At 44.7% G+C, this 19,990-nt stretch overlaps 1 protein-coding gene across 1 annotated transcript in view; it reads right to left on the reverse strand.

Annotated features, from left to right (window-relative positions):
* Dlg3 (discs large MAGUK scaffold protein 3) overlaps nt 1–19,990 on the reverse strand; it is a 51,688-nt gene that overhangs the window by 11,145 nt on the left and 20,553 nt on the right. The window contains 3 exon segments of the mRNA XM_032890485.1: nt 491–572; nt 1,066–1,236; nt 11,891–12,005. Of these exon segments, the coding sequence (XP_032746376.1) occupies nt 491–572; nt 1,066–1,236; nt 11,891–12,005 (368 nt within the window).

Here is a 19,990-nt window from a genome sequence, read left to right on the forward strand (position 1 = left end):
AAGGTGCCACCGATAGTCATCTACTCCAGGCCTCTCTTCCCTCTATTGCTTCACAGGGTCTTTGGCCTTTGCTGCAAAGCTCATCAAAGGAAATGTGATGGCGACTCCCCTTGCCCTGTGCTGTCTGAGGGCAAGCAGATGCTCTGGGGCTGACCTTCTTGGCAAGATGGGATGGTAACAACGGGTTCTGCTCGGGGTCTCCACAGCTCTGGCAGGGTCTGCTGCCAGAAGACAACCACCAAGTCAGCCAGCTCCACCCCTTCCGGAGCCAGTCACCCAATAGCAGGGCCACACACTAACTGTGGGCTTCCAGGGCTCCTGAGGCTTGCTAAAAGGTAGGCAATTTCCTAGCAGGACAGAGCCAGCCCTGGAATAACAGCCAGCCTTTCATGCTTCCCAGTTCTCCTGTATAGCAGCCCAAACTTCCAAGCCTCTCGGCCCTTTTCACACTCTGGTCGACTGCCTTGGGAGGGTGGGGGTCCCCACTTACCCGATTAGACTCAATCATCCCTGTCCTGGCATGGAATTTCACAGTTTTCAATCGAGCTCGCTCTTTCTTTTCAACCCTGTTTGGGAGTCAAGAAGACTAGTTACTGCCAGCACAGGGTCTCAGCAATGGGCTGTGCAGGCACGACAATCACACTGGTCCATTTAGTGAGTACCATGTCCCAAATACTGACTCTATTCCAAAAGGCCTAACAAGGCATGCCTTGGGCTCTCAAGTAAGTCACAGTATGACAGACAAGCAGAGACAAACACAAGGACTGGTGTGCTGGAGCACTACTGATTCCTAGTACTCGAGAGACAGAGGGATAAGACTGTAGCAAGTTTAAGGCTAGGCTAGGCTACAAAGAAGTTCCCATCTAGCCTGTGCTACAGAGTGAGACACTGTTTCATAAAACAAATAAAGCAAGGAAAGGGGTGGGTGGAAGGGAAGGAGAAAGAAAGAGGAGAGGAGGAGGGGAGAAGGAGAGAGACAGACACAGAGACAGATAACAAGAACAAGAACAAGAAGAAGAAGCCAGAAAAGTCAGATTAAAAAACCCTTGACTGCTCAAATTTTTTTTACTAGGGATCACACCAATCTGTTCACTCTCTCCATGTGGAGTCACCAGCCTTGCTTGCCACCACTCATCATCAGAGGCGTTAATGACGTGTAGAATGTCACCGTAAGAGAAACTGAGTCCCTGGCTTGGTAGGCAGCTGTCACGAGTCCGATCATAATCAAACAGGGCCCTGAAACCACAGACATAAAAAGTCAAGAGAGATCATCATACTCCGGAATTCTGGAAGACTGGCAGTCAGACAGGTTATCGGAAGAGAGCCAACCTCATAGCACAGCACATAGGAGACTGTGTGAGATGGCACCTTGTTTCAGGCCCCAGTGTGTGTGTGTGTGTGTGTGTGTGTGTGTGTGTGTGTGTGTGTGTGTGTGTGTGTGTGTGTGTGTGTGTACCTCTTTCAAAGAAACAGCCTATTCCCCAAGGAGCATTAGGGAAATTCTTCCACAAAGCCCATCTCCTCCAAGCTTCTAGACACACGGTAGCAGCCAAAAGTAAGAGCTGCTCCGCTGCCTATGCTCCACCCTAAAGTGCAGTGGGATGTGAGAGAGAGTTGGAAGTAAATGCAAAACAAAGCTCCTAAGTCAGGTCCTAGTGAAGCCAGTCTACCGGGTGCCACCAGAGCGTCCCACCCAGGGAACCAAGCACACCTAACTAAATCTAATCATCTCATCCCATGCTAAGTGTGTGCAGCCAGCACAAACAGGAGACTTCAGTCAGGTGTTATTTCTGCATACGTCTGTGTGTTACAGGGTATGTGATATGTGTGTTGATACCCATAGAGGTCAGAAGAGGGCGTGGGATCTCCGGCAGCTGCAGAAACAGGTGGTTGTGAGCTGCCCACCTTGGATGCTGAAAACCGAACCCAGCTGCTCTGGAAGAGCAGCTAATGCTCTTAACTGCTGGGCTACCTCTCAACCCCCACCACCCACACACGGACACACACACACACACACACACACACACACACACACACACACACCTCCCTCCTCCTCCCCTTCTTCCTCTTCCTCTTCCTCCTCCCCTCCCCTGTCCTCCTCCTGCTTTGACAAGGTCTGACTATGTAGTTCTGGCTGTTCTGGAACTCACTATGTTGACCAGGTTGTCCTGAAAATCACAGGAATCGACTTCCTCTGCCCCCCCAGTGCTGGGATTAAAGGCATATGCTGCCATGCCTGGTTCTCTCATTCTTCTTTAACAGTGCCCACCGGCCAGGGGACTGTCCAGCACCCAATGCTAAGACTTTACTTTCATCTGAGTTGTCTCACTTAGCAGGAAGCTACAAGTCCAAAATACCTTATTTCCATGTGTACAAGCCCAGATGAAAGAGAGGGTGTAGAAACAACCCTCTTGAGACTCGGTGTCAAGGCAACTTGAAGATGAAAATATCCAAGCTCTAACAAAAAGCCTTTAATTCATAATGCATGCACTCCTGGCAATAAGGGCAAGGGCAGAGGCCAACAGATAAAGCATTTGGTCTACAAGGTCTTTTCCAAGCTCTGTGTGACAGGGGCAATTCATTTGAAATGAATTGAGTTCCATGCAACCTAACACAAGGCAGGCATCTGTCAGCTGTTCTACAAAGACCAACAAGCTTGAGCAACGTAATCTAACTGATGAGCAATATACAATGGCATTAGGAGTTCCAAAACTGAAGTAGAAGAGCAGAATTTGTATTAAGCACACATTAGTTTGGAAATTTCAAGAGGGAAATAGAAAGATGCCAAAATGAATCAGGAATTGGGTGTAGTGACACAGGCTGGTAGTTAAAGCACTGGAGAGGCTAAGGCAGAAGGATCCTGAGTATGACATACAAAGTACGATGGTTTGAATGAGAATGGCTCCTTAGACTCATATATTTTAATGCTTGGTCCACTTGGAAGAACTGTTTGGGAAGGATCAGGAGGTGTGGCCTTCTGGGGTAGGCTTTGAGGTTTGCCATTCTCAGTTAGCTCCCTTTGCTTGCTGCTTGATGATCAGAGGTAAGTTTTTGGCTCCAGTACCATCCCTGCTGCTGTGCTTCCCCACCACAATGGTCACAGACTAAGCCTCTGAAACAGTAAGCAAATCCCTAATTAAATGCTTTCTTTTATTAGTTGCCTTGGCCATGGTGTTTTGGCACAGTAGTAAAAAAGTAATTAAGGCAACTAGTAAGATTCTATCTCAAAAAACTGAAAACAAAAATTGAAAACAAAACTAAAGCCAAACAAAAGAACTGAGGTAGATTACAGTCTTATGTATGTATGTACGTACGTATGTACGTATGTACGTATGTACGTACGTATGTATGTATATATGTATGTATGAACGTAGAGTTGACTGGAAATATAAGGTGTGTTTTAGCTTGGCCTTTGGTGACAATAACAGCAAGCAGGGGACATATGGGAGAATTAATACAAATGAGTTTTCTAGAGCCAAGAATCCAATAATTTGTCATTTTAAAACATCTGAAAGTTTGACTAAAATGTACATGGCATCTACTTCTGGGATAAGCTCAGGCCCTGCACAACACTCAACACACACGGATCCAAGCCAGCAAGAAGGCCACACTAGGACTGTACTGTTCGCTTTGTTTTGTAACCACAACATGTGTTCCCTTAACAATTTCCAAAAATGGAAGTCGATTAATGGAGAAATTGAGAAATAGCTCCACTAAGTACAGGCTTGAGCCTTTTACTTCAGGAGAGGCTCTAAGTTCCCTGGCAAACAAAGTCAAAAGGTTATATAACTCCAAATTCCCATTAAAAAGTAGCACCTGTTCCATTTGGCTTTTGTTTGATAGCTCTATGGATGATTGGACAAGGCTATATCAAAGAAGGGGATGGACAACAAACATGCGATCTCAGTTTTAAATTCTGAACTAATACGTACAGTAACGAACCCAAATGATGAATTGAGAATTCCCCTTTCTATGAATCAGGGCTGCCAATAGCAAAAGAACTCAGCGGAACACTGGGACCTCAACGTTCACTCTGTCCACTTTGCTATCTGGAAGAGGAAATTTCTTAGACATTCTTGATGCTTCTTTCCAGCTCTAGCACTTAAAGAGCTGGGGTCTTTCCTTCAACAATTCCTTCCTTTGTCCTGATTTTGGTCTGTTTTCAAAACCCACGATATGGGTTTTTCTCCAAATCCACTCCCCTTTTCCTGTAAAAATTCTGATACGCCAAGAACTAGAAGATATCCTCCAAATGAAGGCCTAGAAGTGCATGGGACATTAGGGTCATTTACTTCTTTGGTAAGTCTCTCAAGCTCCAGTAAAGTACTCCATTCATGTTCATGCAAGCAGCCAGCAATAATTAATCTCAGTGGGTCACACACAAAAGGAACAAGAAAGAGGAATGAGGAACGAGGGTGAAAATGACCAAAATCCATGCTTCCCCTAAACACTCACCCATGAAATTGTCAAAAAAAATTAAAAAAGAAAATTGTGGCCTTCCATCAATGACAGTTGGCCAAGCAGCCTAAAGTCCTAAAAAAAGGGACAGGCCTCACCCAGCCTTTTTACTCTAAGCACCGCCTTCCTCCAAGCCTCTCACAGTTCCTCCCCTCTCCACCTTTAGCCTAGGGGAATTAGGTAGATACTAGCTCTTCTAAAGCCAAACTGAATCACTGTCCCAGAATTGAAGTTTACCATATACAAGGCCCAAATGACCCAGAACCATTTCAACCTCTGATTCAAAGAGACAGCAGGAAGAAAAAGAAAGCCAAACCTCTGTCCTCACACCTAAAAAAGGACATAATAAAAAAAGATCTGCAGTGAGTGTGTGTGTGTGTGTGTGTGTGTGTGTGTGTGTGTGTGTGTGTGTATGTGTGTGTGTGTGTGTGTGCATGTAAAAGGCTTACTGGAGGACAGATGTGTTAGAAGACCAAGACACCCCCCTTTTCCTCTGAATCTTAATTTTAACTTCTTCCTCGATTATTATTATAATCGTCGTTGTTGTTGTTGCTGGCCATGAATGTCACGGCACATTGTGGAAATCAGAGACCAACTTTGTGGAGTTGGTTATCTGCCCTAACCTTCAGATGGGATCTGGCAAATCAAACTCAGGTTACCAGGCTTCCAGATTCCATGGGAAGCACCTTTACTCCCTGAGCCATCTTGTTGGCCCAATACAAAGAATTCTATGAAATTAATATTAAATTAAGGACCAGTGATGTCACTGAGAAACATTGTGATGAAAGGCCAACGCTTCCAGAACTATTTCCACTCCCAAGCCCAAAGCCACGATGCTCCGTGTAACCAGCAGAAAGCAACTTTCCAGCCTCTCAGCCATGGCTATGTATTTATGAAGCCCCAAGGTGAGGCAGATCCTGGGGACCCCTACAACTTATCAATCATCAAGGTCAAACCAGAAAAATATTGAATTGTTTAAAGAAGAAACTATACAATAAGGCCTGGGAAAATAGAGAGCTAGCACAAAGAACCTTCCACTGATGTTCCATGAGCAGGAGGTGGGATAGACCAGGAGTGTCCAGGTTCACATCCCAGCCTGGTCTTCAGCAATCCAGCATCGCAGGCCACTGCCTGATCCCCTAAGGAGACAATGTTTCCAAAGGTCTTGGGAGCTATATTGTTTAAGAGGTGACTTTTTAAATATCTTCAAAGAGATCTTTCATGTGCCCATCCACAGGGGTAATGCAGACGGTTCTGGGAGACTCTACCAAATCTTCATTTCAGCTGACCCCTCTCTAATAGGAGGGAAAGAAGGATATAATCAGCTCTCTAAGCAAACAGATTAACTAGCAAAAGTCTTTGTAGTTCAGATCATAAATTCTGAGGGTTGAGTATAAAAGATCCAAAGAAGTCATAAGCACCTTGCACAGCCATTGTGGCACCTTAAACTTAACAAGCAAGAATACAATGGAAATGCAACTCCCTGGAGGGAACTGGTTAGGCAGGTTTCCTAACAGAGCAAACAAAACAGTTTAGTACTAATAGCCTAGAAGACAAGGGGCTGCTTCCACAGAACTCACAGGATTGTGCTGACCTCCTAACCTACAGGCCACCTGTCTTGCATGGGTTGTGTTGTTCCCCTCAGCTTCCTGAACAGATCTTCCATGGTTTAGCCCAAGTTTCTCCTGCTTTGGTATGCTGCATGGCCCAAATTTCCTTTGTAATCCATTCCAGACATTTGGTAGCAGCCTTCCTTTATAATTTCTATTTATTGCAATTTAATTCTTACATGATTAGTTTTGAGTTTTCATAGCAGACCACCAAGGAAGCCCTTCTCAGTGTTTGTGGAGGGTGGATGAGCCCAGGCTATCCCACAGAACACCCTCAAGTGTTCTGTGTTCCTCAGTGTTCTGCTGTGTTTCCCTTCCATTGAAACGGGGGTCTGGGGTACCACTAAAATGTTAAAGGGAGCATATAATTTGAGGACTAGATAGCCTATCTGTTGTCCAGTTGACCTAATATGAGCACAGAGAACCATAAAGTAGCAGTTATACATCAGCTCTTGACCTTAGTAGAAAATTAAAGTTTCCAGCAGCTTCCAAAAACAACCTAAAACTCTAAAGCCAAATTTTCAAGGGACACTGAGCGTGGATCCTAAGGGAAGCACCAAATGTGGCTACTAGAGACAGGTATCTTGATGCACTTTCAAAAAACGAGCAGGTCAGGGATTTCATCTCTACTCTACCTAAAAGGGACAAGCCCTAAAGGGCAACCATGAATTTTAAGACACATTCAAGGACCAACAACCTATAATAAGAGATCATGCAGGGCTCACAGGTCCTGCAGATGCTGGGAAAATGGAATGAGTATTGGTACCACTGCTCGGAAGCAGGCTGTTCCGGCAGCCACTGGTAGCACTGAGGATTTCCATGCATTTATTGCTACTTTTAACTCAAGCCTATGTGTGCAGGTCAGTTCAGCAGTGGAATACTTGCTAGTACATGTGAGGCTCTAGATTTGACCCCTAACCCTGCAAAAATAAATAATATTGTCGCCACCCCCAATTCTGTCAGAAGTTCCAATATTTTCTTTTTAGCATCTTCATCCCCTACTAGAGCTTAATGAATAAATCAAACTGAGCTTCAAAGAACGCCGCCCTGGGCAAAGTGTCCTGGTGTTGACGGAAGAAACACTCTCCAGTCTTTTTTGATGACCAAGCCAATATACTAACATTGTTTCATTGAACCAAACTACAGATGCCTCAACAGGATTCCCATTTTAGAGCGGGAAGAAGACTGGGAGATGGCCAGCGAGGAGGCCAAAATTCCTAAACTGCCAGAATGCTGTCCTGGGGCTGCAAAGGTGCAGTCAGATGAGTCTGCGCAGACTTTCAAAAGCCACTTCTACAACTGCACAATTGAGCCTCTGGGGCAACCTTACAGTCCTAGGCCATTCATTCATTCGTTTATAAAATCAAAGTCAGGTCTGGAACTTAAACCTACTCAGCAGCCTTGCCTTGTCTTCACGTGCAAATGGCCGAAATCAAACATCTAGTCAACAAAGCCCTGTGAGCCTGAGGCATGGGAGTGATTTCTGTGGTCTAGTCTAGCACAGAACACCACAGTAGCCGAGCAAAAGCCCTAGGCTGGGCACGCACAAAGGCTCTGTTCATCACACTCACCCAATAAGAGATGGTTCTAGTGTGGTAAAGAGAGGAAAGGGCTTTCTCGTTAAGTTCCTGGTGGATCTAAAGCCGACTGCCAGTGTCCAGACACTGTTATCTTTCCTTCTTCCCCCTGCTCCCTCCTGAAAACTCCCAGAACCCCTAACGGCTGCAGCCCCTAGGGTTCTACCTGGTACAGCCTCAGTGCAGCTATGAGAGGGAGTTACCTCCTTCGAAATTGCTCTGGAAACCCATGCAAACAAGAGGGAGATAGATCCTTTGGAGGAGAGGAGGGAGGAGGGGAGGGGAGGAGAGGGAAGAGAAAAGAATAGCAAAATTGAAACCTAAACTGAAACCCAAACTGAATGCAGCCACATCACCCTCTGGGTAAAAGTCAGCTGCAGGAGGACAGGAACCAGACCACTGCTTCCCTGAATCTATCCCAGCAAGCAGGCTCAAGTTATTAGTTCTGCACTACTGCCTTCCACAGAACAGGAAACAGAATGTTTAGTCGCTCCACTGATGTAAAAAGAAATGTCAATCACAGTATAAAGTGGCCATTCTTGAGCATTCTGACTGTTCAAAACACATTCTGTACCAGACCGCTGGCCTATGCCTGTAATCCCAGCTACTTGAAATGCTGGGGTGGGAGGAGCTCAAGATTGAAGTCAGCCTAGGCCACACAGTGAGATTCTGTCTCAAAAGAAAAAAGAAAGAAAAAGGAAAGAGGGCTGAGGATATAGACCAATGGTAGCGTGTGTGAAGCCCTAGGTTCAATCAATCCTGAACACTGGGAGGAAATACCAACTGACCAAACAGTGTCAACAATGACCCAAAAAGAAAAAAGATCATTGTACACAGTGCCCTGAAGCTCTAGAAGAGGTAGCTAGAGATATATGGTGGGGGGTTTTTTGTTGTTGTTGTTTTGTTTTTTACCAGCACTCCAGCCAATCCAATCAGCCAGGGAGTTGGGGAAACTCAGTGCATCTCAGTTCACACTCCAGTTTGCGAGTTTCCTGGCTGTCTCACTCAAGCCTCAGTTTTTCTCATATGCAAAATGGGATCAAAATGTGCCATTATTTAAAGGATATTAAAAACCATTTAAAGAGAACAATAAAGGTCATGATGGTGCAGGGGTCCCCTTAGCTAAAGATGCCAGCACACGACGAAAAGCTTCAGAGCACAGCAGGCCCAGAACAGTGCTTTAGCTTGAACTCTGCAATGCCCAGGGCCAAAAGTCACCCAGGCTCTTGTATAACCCCTTCAGTGACAAAAAATCAAGTATCTTCTCTCAAGAGGCAGTCCATTCCATTTCAGACGTTTTATTATGAGCTCCTTCGTCCTTACACTGAATAGAAATATGCCCTGGGTGACAGAACAAATCCCTTTTCCACATGACGAGGTAAGGAAATTAGCTTAAGGAACGCTAAGAGGAGGGAAGGAGTCCAGTGTGACTGTGCCATTGTCAGAGGCATGAGGTGAGCGGCTTTATTTTTTTGCACATGGTCATCGGGTTGTTGATATGCAAGTTTGAGGCTCTGAAAAGCAATGGTATTGCCACCTCGGGCCCAGAGCTAAGGAGGTGTTTAGGGACAGTTAGCAAGGCAGACAGAGCGTCTAAAGCAGCAAGCAAATGCCTTATAGAAACACAGGTGATGAGGAGGTCAGGCTGGTGTGGAAGAACCAGCGAACCAGTCATTGAATATGGCAGCTATGACGTCACTGCTCATCCCTGGCAAAGGCTCCTCTGGAGCCTTCTTGGGCTGCCAGGAACCACGTCACCAGGCTGAAAAGCTAGTGCTCCCAACATATGAAGCCACTGAAGAAGTGACTGGAAGAAGTGGCAGTGGAGAGTACGTGATTATAAAATTCCCCAGCCTGGATGTTAGGAGGCTAGGCTTCTGCGAATGATATTCCTTTGTTCATATTTCTAGGGGGCAACACTGCCTATGGCCCAAGACAGTGTTTTCTGGACACTAAAAACAGAAAAGAATCTCATTCTTGGGGGTGGGGACAGAGCTCAGTCAGAAAAGTATTTGCTGTGCAAAGCCAAGGACCTGAGTTCAATCCCTAGCACGTGCACAAAAATACTGGGCATGGTGGTACATGCCTGCTTGCAATCCCGGTGCTGGGGAAGCAGAGGCAACGAGAGACCCTGGGCTCACAGGCCTAGCTTTCGCCCCATCACACACACATGCATATGCATGCCCACACATACACAGGTATGCAGGCAGAGTTGTTAAATGCAACACGCACAAAAAAAAAAAAAAGGACTCCATTTTCCTCTATTAATGCCTGCATTTGCCTGGTTTCACTAAACGACTTGTTTTTCTACAGTCAGAGTAATTTCTTAGGGAACTAGTGTTTCCTGCCACAGAATTCAGAGAAAGAGAGGGGGTAATAGTTTAGGAAACTATTGGTATGGATGGATTGTTTTTCTTTTTAAGAATGTAAGAAACAAGTTGAAACTAGTTGTGCAGGCCTATAATCCCTACTACCCAAAAGCTGAAGGAAGAGGATTATAAATGCAAAGACTCTATTGGGCTACAGAGAGCAGGCCAAGGGGTTAACCCAGGAAAGGGCTCCCACTCCCAGTTGTCACCTTAAACATCATTTCCCCTGACTGCTCTAGTGATCACAAACAGTTCCTGTTCTAAACCATACCTACTTGCCTCAGAGGACAAAGGTATCCAGCCAAGGTTAGGAGGAGATTATATAAACTGATTCACTAGAAAGTCACGGTCTTCCCCTCCTTCCCAGAGTCCAGATGAGTGGATACCTTGCCTAAGCCATAGAACTGTGGTCCACATCAAGAGCCAGTGCCCGGTTCCCCTATCCAGGCAGGGACAGCAGTAGCAGAGGCTAGGCGGAGAGGAGAGATCTAAAAATAAAGCTCTCTGAAGGAACTGTCTTGCCTAAAGAGAGCTTCCCACGCGCACTGAAGTGCCACATCTGCGGGGGCTGGAAGCATGGAACGGAACAATCCTGACCAAGTCACATAAATATTACCCACTTTTGGGGGTGACAGCACATGATGGTTTCCCCCACATCAGAGACCCCTGCCCATGTTGTAGGTCCTGAGCAAGAGCTTCAGTGACCACCAAGAGGCCTTTCTTCTCCAGGAAGGAGACTGAAAGATGGTTGGGCCTTGCTGCTTCTTTCCCCTCCTGTGCTGCCAGCAGGAGGAATGCAGCAAAGGCCCCTCCACCCACAGCAGAGCAGAGTGCAGGGGTTCACTTTAGAAAGGAACTCCCAAGGAGCCTAGTGGGCCTATATGCACAGAATGCCCTTAGGCTGACTTCTCGTAGCGGGGTCACTGAAAACCAACTGTGGAAAAAGAAAAGAGGCACGTGAGAGCTGCACTTAGCATTGACATCAGTTAGCTACCGTCATTTCACACCCCAAGGACACAGTAATTGTCACGTTACCAGGCAACTGGCCTCTCCTTCCCGCCTCCAGCAAGTATCAGAGGCCACCAGAAACTGTTCAACCAGTTAAAGAAGCCTGGGAAGACTGCTGGCTCCGGGGAGTAATCCCACCACCTTTCCTAAGGGCGCCGACCTTAGAGTACCCGTGACCAGACTGTTGGTGCTCAAGAGCATGGCAGGAAGAAGGAAACTACCCCTAATTCTAAGAAAAGTTCAGTGCTCCCTTATCAGTCTACTAACTGAAGGTTTTATACTTTGACCCCTTCAAGGGTCAAAAGCTCAGTCTTTGACGAAGTCCCCATATAGCTTTCAACAATAAACTGTCCCTGCCTTTCCCTTCTTAGGGTGAATACGCCATCTTGTCCTAGGAATCACATACCTTGGGTGGAGAAAGGGGGACAGGAGCATAGCAAAACATCCAGAATGCAGCAACCTGCCAGCTCTTTGGTCTCTTAAAAGGCCCTGTACCAGGACTCTGTGAGAACTGATACACTGACACAAATCCTCATGGCTACCATGCATATGCGGAAGGAGATGCTAACTTTTCCCCTCAAAGTACAGACTGCAAGTAACAAACTTAAAGTTTCAAGTGTCGTTTGAATGCGGACTAGCAACAATCACCTAACAGTCTTACAATTAGAGCAAAATGAACATTTCCCAGACTGACTCATTTGTAAGTGAAAAGGAAGAAAGCAGTTCAGAAAAGGGAGGAGATACTGACCATAAAATCCACGCCGTGAGCACACAGTACAAAGTGTTGGTTTAGTGCAGGGAGTACACAGTCCCCACCCTACCAGTTAGACAAGAATGGCTAGGCCCAGTGCTCGGCCGGGCAGCTTACCTGACATACAAGGACCTCTTCTCACTGGTTCGGAGAGACCCGGACCCCGAGCTCATGCTGCTGTTCATCATTTGTTCTCGCAAGTCATGGATCTTGGATTCAAAGCGACTGTACTCTGTCAGGGAGACAAGAGGAAAAGATTGAACCCAAGGAGCTCCATGGGCCAGCACACTCTCGGCCAAAAAGTCAGGAGGACACTAGGCTTCAAAGCAGCCGGGAGCTGGAATCTTTGCTTTGATAAGCAGAGTCCCTCCCCCAAGTTGAGAAAGACAGATGAACCCTCCCCACCAAGAAGGGAAAAAGCACCTAGGAAAAAAAAGAGTTGCATTTAAGCATGTCAAATGAAACAGCTTTATCTGCTTCAAAACTCACTGATCCTTAAAAACCAGTAACAATCAAAGAGGTTCCAGGGCAGCTTTTGCAAATTTTAGAGCAGGCACTACGCTGAAGGAGAGCAGATAAGCAAGGAGACTTTCCCAAAAGCCACTGCAGAGAATAGATATTCTGAGACACAGGGCAGGGGCTGGAAGGACCAGGGTTATTCAATCTACTGTTAGGTAAGGGAGGACAGTTTTCCCGGATAACACTTTTAGTGAGACATAGTAGATCCCAGGACAAAGTCTAAAAAGAAACAAGCTGCAACCATTTGTCCAGCATTAAATCTCGAGCGCTCCTTACACAACATTTTCAGGTCTATAATTGCTTTGGAAAGTGGGGTGTGCTGAGAGGCACGCGATATAGAAATGTCAGAGAACGAGGCCGACTTCAGTGACAAGCTGACTTTAAAGGCAGTCAAGATTTATACTGAGGGTTGAAGGTTGAGCAACTGCTTAAAAACACTTCCAGGGGAAATTTTTCACAAAAGCATTTTTAAGCACCGTAGAGGGGCTGGCAAGAAGCAGCCCCACCTCGTCGGTGCGACTCTGTGGGAGAAAAGACAACACCTGCTCCAACACCTGCCCTCCCCTGCTCCCTCGCTCCCTGGGCAAAGCAGCCTGACCTTCAGCTGGGTGAAAAGGGAAATGCGCAGAAGCCAAGGTGAGCACGGGGCGGAGCTAAAAGTCACCTAAATCCCCTCCTCTCCAAGTTTCTTTTTCTTCACTGTGGTATCAATGGAGCCAACTGGTTCAATTCGCATGTTCTTTCATTCATCACGCACTGAGTGTTACTGAGATTTGTCCTCATTACTTACTCCTGTCCCTACAACCCTGGAGGAAGCAGTTGACTCACTGACTCACCTATTAAATGGCGGAGTGTGTGGGGGGGCACAGCAGCTGGACATTGTGCCTGTTCTGAGACTTACAAGGTAACACAACAATATAAATAAGCTGTCCTAATCTAAATGTAAAGGTGGTAACTGGATTTGTTGCAGAAGCCTTGGGCAGCCCGGAGACAGGATACTTGCCTCACCCCAGGGCTTGGCCTCTAACCCCTGAATCAGGGATCATTTCTCGCTCCTTCCTTCCAGGTCCTCCCTTCCAGCTCACTCACTCAGGGAAGAAGCATGCAGGCAAGAGATGTGACCAGGCAGTACTTCCTTGGTGACGATGAATCAAAGAACTGTACCCAACCGACCGAGTCTAGCAGTGGTTCATAGCCAGTAACTACAGAAATCAGAAGGGTCATAACCTAGGCTGCCCAGAATAGAGCCCAAGACCCTGCCTTACTAAAACAATGAACCCCAAACAGAACAACGAAAGGATAGCCAATCTATCTGCAAGTGCCATCCTGTCTATATATTCTTGAGGTGACCTTGCTGCTGAACTCTAATAGAGCAGTAGCACACAGCGGCGTTTCAGTAACTGTTTCTCAAAAGAAAACCTTTAAAAACTACCACCAAGCCACCATTTCTCAAAAACTCTCATAATCCGAGGTTGATAATTTGAGCCAGGGGACCCAAGTAAAGTAAGAAAGGGAAGGAGGGTAAAATTACCACTCTGAGGGATCTGGTAATGGTTTCCAAGTTCCTTGGAGTGCGGTATTCATTTTTCTCATTCATATGAACCCCTAGAGTTTCACTCCTTACCAGTTTCTGACTTGTAGCTGGATACTTATCTACTGACCACTGGACATAGACTACCCTGTGCTAAATGACTGTTGAGGAAAACTGTGTTCAAACGGAAGCATCTGTTATCAAACTAATAAAGCAAATGATTTATTTAACGGATGGCTACCAGCTTCACTGAGGATAGCCAAAGGCAATAAAGAAGTATCATGGAGTGGAAAGATGGCTCAGTGGTTAAGAGCACTGGTTGCTCTTGCAGAGGACCTGAGTTCAATTCCCAGCACAAGCATGGCAGCTCCAGGAGAGCAGAGGCTTGAGTTCCAGGGGTTAACTGTTGGGAGCAACTGAGATTGCTCAACACTGTTTTAGGGTGTTAATAACCCCCACTGGTCACCCAGTTAACAGATCCACAGTGCTAGGGAGAGAACAGAGGCCCAGACAAGCCCTTTCCCAGTAAGCTACATCCTAGGACTGGTTAACATACTTTATAGAGAACGAAGACAAAGTCATTCCAACCATAATGTATGTGGAATGGACTTAAGACAGTGACTCCTAATATTATTAAATATTTCCTTCACTTATAAAACAGCTAAATTCGAAGACTTCACAAGATTGTTCTTTCCCTTCCACTTACGGTAAAGCAGTCATTATTTGGAGGGCATCTCTTAGGCCCAAGTCAGTGCGTAGGAAGCTACTTGACAATCCTTCCTTCTGAGAGGGCCCCACTTCAAATAGGCTACTTTCAAGAAGCACCACATATTACTAAAATCTCAAGTCTATTAAACTGCACTTTATTCATTTTCCCATTCAGATAAACTCAACCATTTGTGACCCACAAAGATATCCACGATGAGTCATACTCTGCTTCCTCCTTCCCTTTTACCAATGCTAATAATACAGGGAGAAAGAAGCCAGAGGTGCACAAGGAGAAGCCAGTACAGAAAGGATTTTCAGGGACCATAGTGTGCCTTAAGATTAGAATTTGGGAAGACCTCTACGCTGCCCCTGATACACTATATCATTAGCCATTGAATGGAGCAGAGCCCAGAAATCTGTCTTCAAAAAGCATTAAGTAACCGTGATGCCCCATCAAGTTGGAAGCCGCTGGTCTGGACCTAGAGAAGTCAGTTTGGTTTTAAGTAATGGCAAGGCAATGACTCTGCAGAAAGTTTTCAAAGGAAGGCAGGGCATGAGGGATGGCATGCTCCCCCAAACATTTGATAATACAATCTCAAACCTACAAAAAGGACACGCAAAAGAGGCCATTGCCCAATGTGCCTGCAAAGTTTTTCTTTTTAAAAACTACAACAGTGGGATTTTTCAGCTCTCTAAGTCCCCCTCCTGCTTTGTCTGTTACATACATTTGCTTCTTCATCTCCAATAAATGCTTTTTCAACTGCAAAATAAAACCACACATGATGGATTTTTTAAAAATTTGCAGTACTGGTGATCAAACCTAGGACTTCATGCATGCTAGGCAGATGCCCTACCACTGAGCACAGCCCCTGACTTTAAAAAAAAACCGTTTCCAATTTCTTCTTTCTAATTTCTGTCTGGTTTCCTCCTTCCACTATTTGGAAACAATCACTGTTAGTATTTTTCATATGTATTTTTCATATCCATGTATTCACAGCTCACACAGATTCACACACATACTTGTTCTCATTCTTGGATGTCATGGAAACCCATTCACATGAGCACACAAATGAAGACCACATACATATTAATGGCCACATAGTATTGCCTATTAGAGAGGACATAATGTATCTTAGTCCGTCATATCCTGCTCAGTGTAGATGGGGCTCTTGCTATATAGCCAGGAAAACCTAGTGTTCACTTGCTGTATAGCTCAGGCTGGGCTTCAATTCATGGCAATTCTTCCTCTCAGACTCTGGGGTGTTGAGATTATAGGTGTGCGCCAACACATGCAGCCTACATTTTTCAATGTTCAATCAATGCTGCATTGTATAATTGTATGAATCTGTCTGAAGCATAGATTTCTAAATGTCAAAGTACAGAGTCAAATGTACAATCAGTGCACACTCAAATCATCCCAGAGCTGCTGAGAGAGGATACAGTACAGTGCTAGCATGCTTGCCTGTCATGTGTGCGACCCTGAGTTTTATCTCAGCACTACAAAAAAGCAGTTTTGATTGTAACTACTATATGAAACCCTGACATTCTGAAGCCTTTCTGACTGTAAAGAGAAAATGATATTTGGAAGCTTCCAGAAGCTTTTTGGTTTCTGTAAAAGTAGAGGCAATATTTACTTTAGAGGACAGACTGATCTTTTGTTTGGGAAACCTTTTGTTTGGGGACTAGACTTTAATGGGCCTTTCAGTTATGCAAAAGTAAAGCCAAGATTTTACTCTGGAACAGATCACCATTTCCTGGCCTTTTGGTTAAGATGAAGTATGGAAAGGATAAGACGGAAAGGAGATGTGATGTTCTCTGCACGGTAATGTGAAGGACTGCTCTGCTATCGAGTGTAGCTGCCAGTCCTCTAGCATTAGGGCCCAGGCCACCGGCCTCCCTTCTCCTTTTTCCGGGTACTGTTGTCTATTTCAGCTACTACCTATACGACGGTCTACCTGTCTTTATAAGTATACTAGGACTAGATTGACCACCCACTGTGCCTTCTCCTACCGAAACCCAAGCCCTTCTTTCCTTACACTAAAATGTCCCCTTACTATTGCTTTTCTATTGATTTAACTTCCTCATTTTCTCTTGATAGTTCAGTTTCTTTAAAGACCCGTCTGTTGCTCAGGCCTCCGGAAAATCCTGGTCTCAAAAGATCCTCCAGCCTCAACCTCCTAAATAGCTGGAACTACAAGTATGTGCTGTGACACCAGTGTCATAAGGTTTTATCTCTGCCCCCAAGCTATGACTTAGGTCACATTGCCTCTGCCGTGACTTAGGTCACATTGTGTCATCTCTTTTCCTCTGGGCCACTGCTCTATTGTGGTAACTGATCTTTAGATCCTTATTTGGCCACCATAAAACTACAGCTTTGAGACTTCCCCAGCCAAGTATGCACGATCACAGCAACTAAAGAATCTAACCTTAATATCTGAAGTGAACAAGGACTGCTCCACCATTCCTGCATATTATCTACCTCTTTCTCATTTTACACATGCTCTTGAATTCCCTGGTCTGAGACCCTTGAACACAACTCATTCCCATCTCTTCTGCCCCACTCCTCCATTGATTTTCACTGCCTGAAGCCAAACACTGTGTGCCCTTCAACACCATTCCTTCATCACTGTACAAGTCGTAGCCATTCATGAACTTATTCACATATTTACCAAGTGTCTACTGCATACCAGTCGCTGTGTTAGCTGAGAATATAGCAGTAATGAAAGCAGTCTATAAATTGCAATCATATCAACAACCAACTACTTAATTATTTCAACCTTTAAAACTGCAATAAAATAGTAGAGGAAGATTCAGACAGAGTGACCCAATCTACTTGGGGAGAGAGATTTCAACAAAAAGTTCTCCCAGGGAAAGGTGACATTTAAGTCCACAGGAAGGGGAGGGAAGAAAAGAGAAGGGGGAAGAGAGGAAAGAGGAGTCCGGAGAGAGAATATGAACTTTCTGACCTTGAGGTCCCTCAAAATGCTGAGTAGGGAAGGCATGGCTGAACCCTACTTAGCTCCTGTTCGGAACGAATCCCAACAGCTCCCCAAACTGCTCATCAGTTCCTATGGAAGTGTAGCCGTTCAGATCCCAAACTCACACACTTCTCATTTGCCATTGCTGAGCTGCCCCTAAGGTTTTAAGGAATCACCAATTGTGAAACATTACAGAGCACTGGTGGGAATAAAGTCACAAGCTCCACAAAGAGCCACAGATTCTGATGAGTGTAAATTGTTTCTAATGTTGCCTTTGGAGTATGAACCTTTGGGATTGTGTGAATTACAAGCACCTATGGAAATGCTACAGTTCTTCATGTCCTCAAAATAAATGGATGGAGCTAAAAGTCGATCAAGATACCTATCAGCAAGCCAGACGTGGTGGCAGACACCTACAATCCTAGCATTCACGAGATCAAGATACAGCCTCAAAGTCAAGGCTAGCCTGGGTTACACAGTGAGTTCCAGGCCAGCCTGGGCTACATTGATATATGTCTCAAAACAACAGCAACAAGAAACCTCTAAGCATAGCATATATGAATTGCCAAAAAGTACACTTCTTGGAATCACAACTTCCCTCTCTACAATTAAGAAAACTTGGGTTAGTTTCTCATTATGGGCCCACTACTTCAAGAATCCAAAATCTCTCAAGCTAAACAATTTTGAAAATCTATTCTAACTTTATGATTTTAAGAAAAACCAAGGGGTTGGGGATTTAGCTCAGTGGTAGAGCACTTGCCTAGCAAGCACAAGGCCCTGGGTTTGGTCCTCAGCTCCAGGAAAAAAGAAAAAAAAGAAAAACCAAATGAGGTTCATGAGGAATCAAACCTAGGATAGTCTAATTTAATTTATTTAACAAAATTCAAAAATCTACAAATAACCTCAAACTGTTTGCATTTAAAAAGAGCCAAATATATAAAATGCGAAAAAAATTCTCAAGGGTATGTAAGCCAGCAGAAGTGACAAGCAGCTTCCATATGGACAAATATTGCTTAAGGAAAAATAATCCCAGCTCTACCCTTAGAACAATGACTCGAAATTATGACTAACCCTAAACAGAAACCTGTTCTGGTCCCTGTACTGTCACAATGTACTTCCTCAGCAACACACACTCAGCTAAGGCTCTGGAAGGACGCTGAGAGTAAAACAAAGACAACATGCACTCCATAAGCTGTAACAATTCCAGTTTCCCTACAGACTGTGTGGGGATTTTGTGTTGGTTTGGTAGTGTTGGTGTTGGTGAATGTGTGTGTGTGTGTGTGTGTCTGCCTGCCTGCCTGCCTGTCTGTCTCCCCAAGAAGTGAGGACGTAGGAAGACTGGCTGTCTGGGTGAAAGCGCTATGCTCACTAAAGGCTTTATTACACCCAGCCACCTGGTCTGAAATGAGTACAAAAGTACCTTGCTTTCACATCCATCAAGTAGTCAGATTGGGTAAAAGCTTCAAACAGGGCCTTCTCCCTACTTCAAAGGAAATTTCACATAGCATGTTCCAGTGAAAGATTACCAAGTGTTTAGCTCCCTTAACCTACAAGTCAAGGTATACATATATATGGAAAGGTCACCCAAGACAGGTCTTCTCTTGCAGAAAACCTAAGAATGAAGGCAGAATTCTACCTTTACTGTGATCTCAGTACCAAATAGACAGACATTCTTAGAACAATCTTCTACACTTAATGGTGATGCTACCTCATAATGACCAAAACACACACAGCTTATAATGAAGCTTGCCAATCTAAGTTGATGGAACCAATTTCTATATTTTTGTCAGGTCAACAATCCAGATTCAAATTCCCTTCACGGAATCACCAACTCTCCAACAGTCTTTACTGCAATATCATCTGAACCTCTTTTAGGTCAAATTTCTGTAAAAAGGAGACCAGAGAAAAAGGGACCTAGGGAAAAGACCCCTCTCCTCTAGTTTATAGTTACTAAAATGTCTGTGATTGCTTTCAAGTACTCTCTTTATAAAATAATCAGATAGTCCAAGGTAAACCATGACAGAAGAGTAAGAAACCCCAAAATCCAAATTATGAGAGTATAAAATAATTTGGCTTATAATAAAGGTAAGACTTCAAGTTAATGGCTTTAAATGTGAAACAAAAACATTAAGTAACCACAAGAAAACACAGTTGGGTATTTACTTTCTCTCAGTATAGGAAAGGACAGTACAGACCAAAAGCCTGAGACGAAATGAAAAGCTGATTTGTAATCCCAGCACATGGGAAGCTCAGGCAGGAGGATAGTTGAGTTCAAAGCCTGCCCAGTCTACACAGCAATACTCTGTCTCAAACAAAAAGGGCCAGGAGTGTAGCCCAGTAGTATAGAGTTTGCCTAGCTTATGTGAGGCCTTGGGATTTGATTCCCACCACTGAAATAATTAATAAGCAACAAAAAAGCAAATTGCAAAAGCCTTTGCAATATATCTAACAAAGAACTAATAATTGACCTATATTAAACCT

The sequence above is a fragment of the Rattus rattus genome, chromosome X (genome assembly GCF_011064425.1).
Source record: "Rattus rattus isolate New Zealand chromosome X, Rrattus_CSIRO_v1, whole genome shotgun sequence".
Taxonomy (NCBI): Eukaryota; Metazoa; Chordata; class Mammalia; order Rodentia; family Muridae; genus Rattus; species Rattus rattus.